At 29.1% G+C, this 11,825-nt stretch overlaps 2 protein-coding genes across 2 annotated transcripts; both read left to right on the top strand.

Annotated features, from left to right (window-relative positions):
• The first annotated feature begins 781 nt into the window (after positions 1-781).
• Positions 782-1,995, top strand: LOC149883565 (lens fiber membrane intrinsic protein-like). The gene is made up of 3 exons (XM_090099232.1): positions 782-1,097; positions 1,204-1,338; positions 1,615-1,995. The coding sequence occupies exons 1-3, from the start codon at positions 905-907 to the stop codon at positions 1,779-1,781; spliced, it is 495 nt and encodes a 164-aa protein (XP_089955358.1). The 5' UTR covers positions 782-904; the 3' UTR covers positions 1,782-1,995.
• Positions 1,996-3,861: 1,866 nt separating this feature from the next.
• LOC149883564 (uncharacterized) lies at positions 3,862-6,124 on the top strand. Its single transcript, XM_090097592.1, has 7 exons — positions 3,862-3,884; positions 4,160-4,224; positions 4,418-4,460; positions 4,566-4,663; positions 4,966-5,014; positions 5,429-5,730; positions 5,842-6,124. The coding sequence occupies exons 1-7, from the start codon at positions 3,862-3,864 to the stop codon at positions 6,120-6,122; spliced, it is 861 nt and encodes a 286-aa protein (XP_089953718.1). The 3' UTR covers positions 6,123-6,124.
• Positions 6,125-11,825: the final 5,701 nt, after the last annotated feature.

Genomic DNA, 11,825 nt, shown 5'->3' with positions numbered 1-11,825 from the left:
AATGCTATCCATCTCTTTTGCATTGATTTTGCAAGATTGTTGTAAATTTTGGTTGAAACCACGTCTTGTTGGAACCGTCACCATAATTATTTCTTAAAATTATTTTTATACCAAAAGACAAAATTCGCTCCGAAGTGAATGAATACGAAGCATTATGAAAAATAACTTCAAAACTTTCATAAAATAAAAACATTTTATCTCAGCAATTTCTTTTTAAAAAAAAATTTTTTTCATTTTTTGTATAACTTATATATAAACTATTTGTAATATAATAAATACATAATTATATTAATTATTTTATATGCAATTATATATTATATAATAATATATTTGCCAAGCAAAAAAATATTCAAACTATTTTTCATAGAGTTTATATATATTTTGTTTATTACATAGTATGTATATTTTTTTATATATAATACAATTTAGATATAATTTATTTGTTATATAATTTATGACTAAACATTTTTTGAAATTCATTAACATGCTCAGGAAAAATTTTTTACATCAATACTTCGGATTTTTTAATTTAATAAATTAGAAATATTAATTTTGGCGTTAACGCTTTATAGTCATCAACTAGAAACAACTTGTTAGAATTTATTTATTAATATACTTTACCTTTCTGAAGAATAATTTTTGTCACTGTACTCTGATGAACAGTATTTTGTTTATTATTTGCGTTATTATTCCACAAAACATTATCACCTCTTTGCTGTTGACTTTATTATGCAATTGCATAAATATTTATATTATGCAAAATTTAAAGCCAATGCAACGGAGGCTTTAACAACAACATTAACAACTCACAGAATCAAAAAGCTCAAAAAAAAAACACAAAACAAAAAAAGCATAGGATAGCCATCGAGTTGAAGGTTTGATAAAAAATTTCATACTTTGAAATATGCTTACGCGAAAATACTCACGTCATATATTTTTTTGGTTGGTGGTCATTGGTGCGGTCCTCGCTGTTTTGTCAACTGCAGGAAATTATTGGGAAAAGTATTCATATGCAAATGGCAATGCTATTTACGCCGGTCTTTGGATTTTTTGTAGGCATCCATTTTCAAAACAAACTTGCATGGAAAGAACAAGCAGTATAATTTTTTTTTTTTGATTTTACAATTAAAAAATAATTAGAAAAGTATACGTTTAAAAACAGAAGTGTTGCCAAAAATTACAGACTTTAATTCCTAATTCTAGATGAGTTGAGAGTGACACAAGTTTTTATGATCATGGGATGCTTTGGGTATTTGACTGCGTTTATTTATTGTGTTTTTATTCATACTAAAAAAATGTTGACGGTTAAACTACTAGCTGTTATCTTCAACATCACAGGTAAAATGATTTGAAACTCTAAAAAAATTTAAACTTACTGTTAAATCTTGGTAAATCGAGCCTTCAAGGGACCAAGGAAAATGGTTCGACTTAACGAAGGTTCGATTTAAGTTTATTCCATTATTGAATTAACCGGTGTTCGAGTTACCGTGATTTAACTGTAAAAAGAATTTTTAACAGTGAAATGCGATTATTAAAATAAAAATTGTTGCATGTCTTTCTTTAAAAATGTTGTCAAAGAAAAAATTAATACGTTTTACTTTTAACTGCTTACAGCTTTATGTTTAATGATGGGATTGCTGACGTACACAAGCCAAAGAAGCACAACGACGCTACTTAGTTATAGCTGGTCTTATGTAGTCGGCTGGTTTTCGGTAATCATCGCACTCTCAGCTGGGGTACTCTGCTTATTTGACCATGCTGGGTACATTCCTATTGAATAATCAACGAGTTCGACGAGTTAAAAAGTCGCTAAAAAACTGAAAAAATAAAAAATACTTTAAAAGATCATCAACTTTTGCAAGTAACACTCCAGCTCAGATGTTTGACTTAGACCGCCTCAAATATATTCAAATGCAAATAGTTTAACTTTAGACTATTTACATTATTTTCTTGTATTTACTGAATAAATGTGAAAAACGTATTTCGAATATCGTATATCGAATATCGAATATCGAATAACGTATCTACGAAGCAGCAAAAAGATTAAATTTTTCTCTAAGAGTTATTTTTTCTATATTATATACAAGTCCATCGAGAGGATGAGCGAGGCCCGCGCTAACTTATTATGTTGGGCTTCTGGAGCCCAGGAACCGCTCCGAAGGCGGGGATGGGTAGGGATTGCTTTCCAGTCGCCACCCTTTTTGAAAATTTATCTTGAAAATGTTCTCTTTTATTGGGAGAACTGGGATTTGATTGGGCTAAAAAAAAAAAGTTTGTAAAAGTAATTTGGTTTAAGAAAAGTTATGCAACTTTATCATCCAAAAAAAAAAAAAAGTGCATAGTAATCAACTAAATTCTTGTGAAAAAAAAAACTCGGTAAAAAATTTATTTTCATCATTCAAGTTCGTGAACCCCAGCATGATTCTCTCGATGGCCCAGGTTATATGCGATTTCAGTGATAGTTCTTTCGCTATTTACAAGATTTTTTTTTTTTTTTCAAATAATTATTAAAATGGGAGTGGATTTTTAAAATTACATAGTTCTTACAAATTTATAACTTGTAGCATGTAAAATTCCCATTTAACGAAGTATTGTTTGTGGTTACTCACCTGAGAGCGTAGCAAATTTCTGAAAAGTAGCGTCAGCAACCATTTTTTAAGTTAATTTTCACAAAAAAAAAAAGGTTAAAAATAGTTGAAAAATAACAATAGAAAAGAAGCCATTAAGAAGTCATTAAGAAGCCATTACTTTTCATTCTTGAAGAATACCACAAATGAAGGAGACTTTTAAACATTGAAAACTTTTAAAAAAAAATTTCACAGCTTTCTTCTTTTTCTTTCTCTCTATAAACTGATGATAAAAAATTATAAATAAACTTCTTGCTTGTTTTTTTTTTCAGGACAAACAATGACATCATATTGATACCGCATTTTACAACCCATGGTATAAATAGTTTAGTTATTAAGAGAAGAATATAGAGCAAAGACGCTTCTTCTAAAAATCTAAACTACGAGGAATGTTTTAAAGAATTAAGACCAAATTTTATTAAACATTCACTTTAAAATTTGGATTATCGTCTTACTGCATATAGAATAATACGTTTTAAGTGAAAAAAAAAATTAAGCATAATAACTCTATAATGAGGCTGTTAAAATACGTCTGCAGCCTCAATATTCTGTTCGCATGTTTTTTGACGTTTTTATGTTTTATAAGTTAAAGCCAAAAAACGTTTTAGAAATTAACAAAATACCTTTTATCTTTTCAATTTTGTTATATGTTTGTTATTTTTTTAGTAATATTGTTGTTAAAAATATTATTAATAATATTTGGTATAAATATTTGGATTTTAGTTTTAAAAAGTATTTTTCTTCTTGCTTGGACCTGAAATCTTATTAATATGAATCTTATTTACAACTAATTTTAGAATAAAAGAAATTCAATTTTCCACAAATACATTCAATTTCCTACGAATGATTTTTCTTTGGTAATTTAACGAAAGCCACAGTTTTTCATAAGTAAATTAATGAAAACCACAATAGGAAAACAAAAATGCTTTCTGTAATTATTACGAAGTAGTTTTTAAGCCAATATTTCATTAGCCAAAAACGGTTTGGCACATCTTCGAATGTAGTGTCAAATGTTCATTAACTGGTGAAGATGCGAGTGGGTGTTAATGACGCATATTTTATTAAATGTAGTTAGAAAATATTTTCCAACTTTATCTACGTAAAACCTACATTAGAAATTTTCATTCTGTTAATCTTGGCTTGAACTTAGTCTCCAAAAAGAAATTAAATTAAACGCGAGTCAGGCTTTGCGTATCTTTCCGCTCTGCTCTTTTGTTTGCTTATGTGAAAAAGGATGGACGCATATGAACAATGCAGGTATTGCTGGGATATTTTTGATACAACTCTCAACTTTCGTTACGTTATAGATACATATAGTTTCTCTTACGTTATAATTGCTCAGAGCTTAATTGTTATTGGGTTATGTGAAAGAAAAAATAATCGCTAAACAATTTGTTGTTACATTTAATTACACTTAATTGGGCCTTAGGGAATAGAAAGGTTTACTCGTACTTCGATATTTTTATAATGCGGTCAGAGCAATTCTTAGTCAAATATTCTACGTTTTTATGAAATTGCTTCTTCTTCTTTAGTTTTTGGGATGTTGATATTCCAACTGTTGAAAATGTATGGTCTTTTGGTGATGCAAAAAACTGTTGTATGTAGATACGTTCACTTTTTAAAATAGCTTTTAAAGTTTTTCAGATTATGAATTTGAAAAAAAAAAAAAAAAATGTTTGGAATCTTGAGGGTGGTGATAAAAAAAGTGGCATAGGAGGAATTTGTGACACAATCAGTATTTTAGATGAAAGTAATATTTTTTAAACTAATGATAAAAGTATGATATTTAGATGAATCCTCAGAGTACAGTGACAAAAATTCTTCTTCAGAAAGGTTAAGTTTATATACGAATAAATTCTAATTATTTTGATTTTTTTATTACCAATAATAAACTTTTGAATAACGGATTCGCCAATAAATATGAGTGACTTTTTTTAGTCCTGGTAGCTTTCATGAAAAATCTCCAAACTTAGATGAACTGATGGCGTTGGATATCTCGGATTTTGTACCTATTCAGAAATATGGTAAATTTATGGGTATAAATTTTGCATTAATATGTAAATGTTAAATTAATTATGCCAATAATGATTAGCCCGAGTGGGGCAGCTTGATTTAAATTTAAATTTTGATTTCACAACTTTTTACCCGAAATATATTTTCATCAATTTTTAGAAACAGTTTAACATAATAAAACAGACTTATAAATTAGTTTTTAAGATTTTTATAAAAAATATCTTATTGATTAAAAAACAATAACAAGTAAAATAAATAAACAAGCAATAATAATAACTTCAAAAAAAGAAATTTGTTATTGAAAGATATATTTTTTTAAATTTAGAAATATCAGAGTACAAGTACGATATGGATTTATTTCACCGACGTTTAAGGTAAATATATTTTTAGCAAAAAATTGCTGAGTTTTTAGAGTTGTTTATCACATATTATTGATAAACAACTCTAAAAATATAACAGTATAAATATATAATAGCATTCATTCGTTATATGAATTTTTAAAAAATTTTTGTTTGAAGCTGAAAAGAATTGTTTTATACCAAGTTACAAAACTTTAAGTTGTTCTTTTGCATGAAAGTTCTAAAAGCTATTGTTAGCAATCACTCGTGGCACTTTTAGAGACTTCCCCAATTCCTAATTTTTATTTTTTACTTTAATGTACACTTCAAGATATTCCCCTCTCCCTATCCTCCAAGTGTGCATTGTCGGGACACAACTGTCATAAATAATTTAGTTTTATTTAATTTGGTAGACTCAAACGAATATTTTTGTTTTTTTCCCCTATATAGCTTGGAGGACTCTTTAACATCAGAAAACAGCAACGAAGATAATCAAAAAACTGATAAAACAGAATGCTTCTTTAATTCAGATGAACTTGCAAATTATTCCAATGGGTATTTGCACAATCAGTCTTTAATAAACGCTTTTCTAGACTCTCGAGTTGCCCTCCAAACGTTTGTCTCTCAAAATGGTGGTGATGATATAAAATTTGAAAAATTTAATACCTCAATCAATACCATGCAAGTTAAGGTCGAACCGAATGAAAACTTAGCATTTGAAAAAACGCAATTCTTTAAAAGCTCTATTACAGGTAACTACAATAATAGATACAATGATTAAAGTTCTTAAAATAACATATCTAAATAAAGATGCCATTTGTTATCTTATCAGTTGCTTATTGACGAATAGTTGATTCTTTTAGATAAGATCAGACTTTACCAGTTTATATTGAAACTTTTGAAAGAACGTCAAACGGATTGTGTGCGATGGATCGATAAGCGCACTGGAGAGTTTGAAATCACTAGCTCTGCGAAGATTTCTTCGAGATGGGGAAAGCTTAGAGGAAACCCAAACATGACATACGAGAAGCTTGCACGTGGTTTACGGCATTATTACAAAATAAACATTCTATGTCATTACAAGCACAGAGAAAAGTTGAGGTACAAGTTTTCAGAAAATATCTTGAAAAAATATGGCGTATGAGATGCATTAGATCGGAAATTTTGCTGGTCAAATTCCTTGTGTAATCTTTTGCTTTAATAACATTTTTTAAATGAAACTTATATAAAATATTTATTTTATTTTTATTGAAAGATTTATATTTATTTAAGTTACCCAGATCTCTTCATGTTTTAAGTTACCCAGATCTCTTCATGAAGTATCCATCTACATTTTAAGTGAGATTTACATTTTAAGTGAGATTTACATTTTAAGTGAGATTTACATTTTAAGTGAGATTGAAAGATTGATTTTTAGAGAAATCTCCTTTTTGTTAAAATGAAAAATAGTTTATTAAAATAAAGAACAAAGACAATCGTTCAAAATTCACGTTTTGAATCTTTTTTTTTTTTTTTTTTTTTTCATACTATTTAAAGATACTAAATAATATGTTTCCATGGTTTTCCTATTTTTTGAGTTTTCGGGAAAACCAAAAATGTAGGAACTTATACGCCATCAAATTTGGAAGCAATTAGTAAAGTTGCTTGTCCCATTTTAAGGAGTCACAACAACTTCATCTAAACTTGACAAACGATCATCTCTTGATATGTTTGATGATCTCAGCTGTGTGCTGCGGAGAAATAATTTTATCAGATAAAATAATTTTACAAGACCTTTAAAACTTTAGAAGACCTTTAAGCTAAAAACCTGTCCACCATCTTTAGAAAATTTCATTTCGTGAAATAAAAGATTAGTGAAATACTCAAATTTAATTTTTTTGATTGCATTCAAAACTTCAAAAATCTTAAATTTTTTCATGTACTTTATAAGACGCTGTTGTATTTAGTTAAGGATGGTTAGGCCAGTGTACTGTCTCTAAAAATCTATTAATTATCAAAATTGCGTGATACTTAAGACGTAATAGCTTGTTACATTTTGATAGACCTCCTTGCAAAGACATAACCATTATGCAGTTACTATGAAAAAAAAAAGAAAAAAAAAACAACAACTTCCCAGTCTACAGTATATTGTTAATAGGAAAACTCAGTTCAGTTTGCAATAGACTGGTTGTTTCTCAACCAGTATTTTGCAAACAAACTACCGACCTCGATGGCAAAATTAAAAAATACTAAAATTAAGTTTCTGTGTTAAACTTTGTTAAAAAAGTTTTGGGTGAGGAATCCCAGACCCAGTCTACTTTTTTAATAAAATCTTCTATGAATAGATATATTAATAATATACCCGAGACGTTCTACAATCACAGAAGCTCGAGTACCACTAAAATCTAACAATTGAGATTAAAATAACAAACAATCTGAACTTTTACGTCAACAAAATGTAAGCAATAGTTAGACATTTTTTTCTTCCAAAAAGTTTTTTTAAAATCCTTTTATTTCTTAAACACGCAATAGAAACTGATTCTAAAATTAACACGTGGGAAGATTGTCTCGGCAAAACGCCTCAGCCATTTCCTTATAGCAGCAAATCGAGACTTGATAAACCCTTAATAGATCATATATTTTTTAAATCTTTTTTAATTACACATATGAATAGCCAATAACATTTTTTTTGTACTGGCTGCTAATTAACATTTCAGAATTTTTTACATAAAAGCTACGTAAAATACTTTTCTTAAACACATTTTAGAAAACTTATTTTTGAAATAAGTAAATAAAATAGTTTAAAAAAATTCTTTTCTTCTTCAGAATTTTTAAATTTCTTTTAGAATCTCAAGAACCTGTTAGTATGTAAAAACTTTTTATACAGTTCAATATTATCCAATTGCTTGTTATTTGGACAAATAATAGTGGCTAGATGATTCAATACAAGTGAAAAATTTGGATAATTTGTTTGACTTGTCTGCCACTCAACTTATCCAAATTTTTCATGAATAGAAATATTCTTGCATCTGATGTGCTGATCTCGCTAACTCAATTTCACCTCTATTTAAGAGAAAGTACCATCGTCATTATGAATTTAATCATGGATAGTTGAGGAAGTAAGTAGGTAGTGACAATTTGTGTTGTGAGCTTTATATTTGACTCGCTAATATATTTATCAATCCCTGTTTTACATTAATCACTTCGATATGAGCTGGTATTTTCCTATGGCTGACAGAGGTGGATTTTATTTAGCAATGGTGTAATTTCCCAATATTCTTCAAAATTGGTTTTTCTTTTAAATTCCTTTATCATTTATTGACAAGTATGGTTTAGATAGCGGAAACCAGTGAGGTTACTTTGTCAAGATCACTATATTTGGTTTCCATGAGTGATTTGATAGTATAAATCAAGAAGGATCTTATCTGAAAAAAAAGGTAGAAAAGAAACAACATGTTTTGAAAATGATTAGAAAATAACATCTCTTTAAGTCCTGAAACTACTTTATAGAAGTTATTAGACTCAGCAAATTTCCTTGGCAAATGTAATAAGTTGAAGTTTTTGTGAATAAATGATAGAATTCTTGCTCATAATAATTTTCTAAGTGGAGAACCCTCTAGGCTTCCGAGCAGCGAGAGTTAATTCATCCATCTCTTGATATTAAATAAGTTATTGCATAACTTCAGCGCTCTTTGGTTGAATGGTAATGAACTCATTTGTATGCTGTATAAAATTTGGAGGGGGGGGGGTCTACTGTGAATTAGTAATCAAGGGGACCGCTGTGAATACGTAATCGGGGGGATCCACTGTGACAAGTAAAGTTAAGACAAGTAAAGTTAAGAGGAATACACTTTAAAAAAATGGAGTCGTGTAAAAATAATACTAACTTCAATCTCTTCAAACAAGTTGGATCTTTGCTGTTGAAAATAAATTATGTCGAGATAAATGAAGTTTGGGAACTAAGCTCAACTAATTCATTCATATACCATAAGCACCAACTTCATCTAATTACATTCATTTGTACATTAACTGGCCAAAAAAGCTATACTTAAAAAAAAAGGGAAAAAATGTTTCTAAAATTTTGCTTATTGATTAGATAGAGCCACTGATTATAAATGGCATTGAGAAATCTATGTTAACTGGTTCTTCAATAAGCTATAAGCTAACTTTCTTTCTTCAGGCATGTAATTATTTACTTGCTAACAAGAAATGTGGTAGTTTTTGACACAACAGGTGGATTATTGCTGGTCAAACAATCCTTTGGCTTTACAATAGTAAAGATGGCTTTGCAGGAAAAATTCTTCAATTTTTAAATTCACTTTTACATTAAAAAAATATTTTCCAAAAGTATTTAAAGCGAAGGGGCATAAAAATATCCTCTTTAAGATAAAACCATACCCAAATTTATTTATTCGAAAGTTACAAATTTATAAAAAATAAAATATGCCTTTAAAATTAACCTAACAATAAAATGAAATGAAAAAAATAAAATGAATTTCACTTGGTTAACATATTAACAGTATTTAAAAGTTGCTCTAAAAAAATTAGAATATACTAAGTTTTTCATGCTGAACATGTTAAAAGTAAAAAATCATTTTAGAAAATATTTTTCTTTTTTTATGAGACATTAATTAAAAGTATTTTATTATAGAAAATTTTGCAGGTTTAAAAAACCGTAACTTCTAAAAAATTTTTTTTGATCTTAAAAATTTTTCCTATTATTTGAACGAAGTCCTATTATTTGAACGAAGTCCTATTATTTGAACGAAGATTAATTAACAAATTTGTAATAAAGATAGCAAGTGTGATGAACTAAAAATTAATAAATTTGTTGTGATGAACCAAAAATTTAGAAGAATTTGGATAAATAAAAACAACTCTATTCTTGCTTCATTTGTCCCTGAAGAGTCCGGGAAAAACCTTTTAAACATTAAAAAGCAAAATAAACCTGTTAAAGGCTTGCTTATACCAGTTACCTATATCAGTTATACCAGTTATTGAAAACAGTTTTTTTAATAATGTGAAATAAAAATATGTACACTTTTAAAAGTAACAAAAAAAAACTTGAGTGAATTTAATTGTTAACATTGAAAAGTTGAAAATTGTACCCATCACCACAAAAAGAATTTTTCTATGTTGAAAATGAAACTTGAAATGGAAACAGTATACGTTCCCCGAGGAAAGCAAGTTGCATATCCACGATCGATTAAATTCCGTTGAGGTAAGCTCGTACACAATTGTAAAAAATGTCGTCGAGCAATATCGTGCTTGCCGATCTCATCTGTAAGTTAAGATGCTTCAGCTTGAGTTTTTATTTTGACATAATTCACTTCCCTTCTTAACACAGTACTCACACATACTATCAGTAACTGCTGTTGGCCGCAAAGCAGTATTAATTGAATATTCATCCACTTTATAAAAGTCAGATTTATTATCAGCAGTAGCATCAGTCACGGTGTCTAACTCTACTGCATCAACAAACTGATTTGGCCCATTATTGTCATTGCCAAACTTACTTCCTGTTTTTACATTTCGAACATCTTGAGAATGAGAAGTTGCCTCGTGCACAGCAGCACTTTGAGCAGAAGATCATCAAGAGGCATTTGTTCTGTAACTGTTACTGAATGTTGCTTCCCATTTTTTGTCATTACTTCTGTGTGTGCTTCTATCGCACGTTTTCTTTCACGACGCTTAAGAGTTCCTGACTTATAATGATATAACAGTTACGCGACTTCACAAAAGATCGGTATAATACTGTATATTAAACTTTAATTACTCAAAGATATTGGTAACTGCAAAACACTAACAAGTTTAAACTTTAAACGAAACACCGCACAGCGGTCACAGTGTTTAACAACGCACTGGAAAATTCCGGGTATGACGTCTATCACGTCAGTGATCTAAGTGTTGTGCATAGATCTTCAGCGTATAATTAACTACAGCCAGGACTGTTTAAAAGGCTAGAGAGAGGGGGAACTTACCGGAAGGGCCCGGGCCATAAGAGTTGCCTGAAGTCGCCATGGGGCTCCACAACTTAGGAACAAGATAATGTTCGCATGATTATTGCATATGATCAAAGCCTGAATCTGACTGATAGATTACAGATGATAGACGCACGGGTTTGTCATGGGGCCATGGGGACTAGTTAGCCTAATGGACTGTCCGCCACTGCCACAGAACCAGTATCTTTTTTCAAAACTTATAATGAGTAGGCAATCTCGGACAGGGATCTTTAGCTCATAGTTTTTACCATCCGTAGATCATTAACAAATTTTTTTATCAAATATAAAATTATTAAATTTTTACTACAGAAATTTTTGTAATCAAAACTAGATCTGTGTGCAATAAATTGAACGTATTGTAATCAAAGAAGATTTACGTCACCTTAAGTCATTTCTTGATTATTTTTCAGGGCGCATTAAAATTACAATAGAAGTAACTCTTTTTTATGAAACGTATGATTTTTTTCTTTTAACTGTTGCATAACGATTGTAAAATGTTTTTAGAATTTGGTTTCGAATTGATTTATTTAATCGACTTACTACGTATTAGAATTTAATTCGCAAAAAATGGAATTCATTGTATTTAAATTAAGGAGACTTTCTAACAAAAAGTATTTTTAAGGGTACTTTTTCATTAATGTTTTTTATGAGCAAAAAACTCGTTTAAAGACATTGTTCACTCCTTTAATAAAAATTGTTACGTTTGGCTATTTGTAAAGTTTTGGTTAATTGTTTCACGTCATTAGTTTTTACAAAACTTACAAAGTAACCTTTGTTTACATTAAGTTTAATACTTACAGAGTGAAACCGTTACCTCAGTTCACTTAAATATTTATATTTCAAGGATATTTTTATGGGTTTCATTA

Source organism: Hydra viridissima, unplaced genomic scaffold (assembly GCF_058129835.1).
Source record: "Hydra viridissima isolate aposymbiotic clone 2 unplaced genomic scaffold, HvirCarnegie_v1 scaffold_9, whole genome shotgun sequence".
Classification (NCBI taxonomy): Eukaryota; Metazoa; Cnidaria; class Hydrozoa; order Anthoathecata; family Hydridae; genus Hydra; species Hydra viridissima.
The sequence above is the reverse complement of the archived record's forward strand: the minus strand, read 5'-3'. Positions and strand labels throughout refer to the sequence as shown.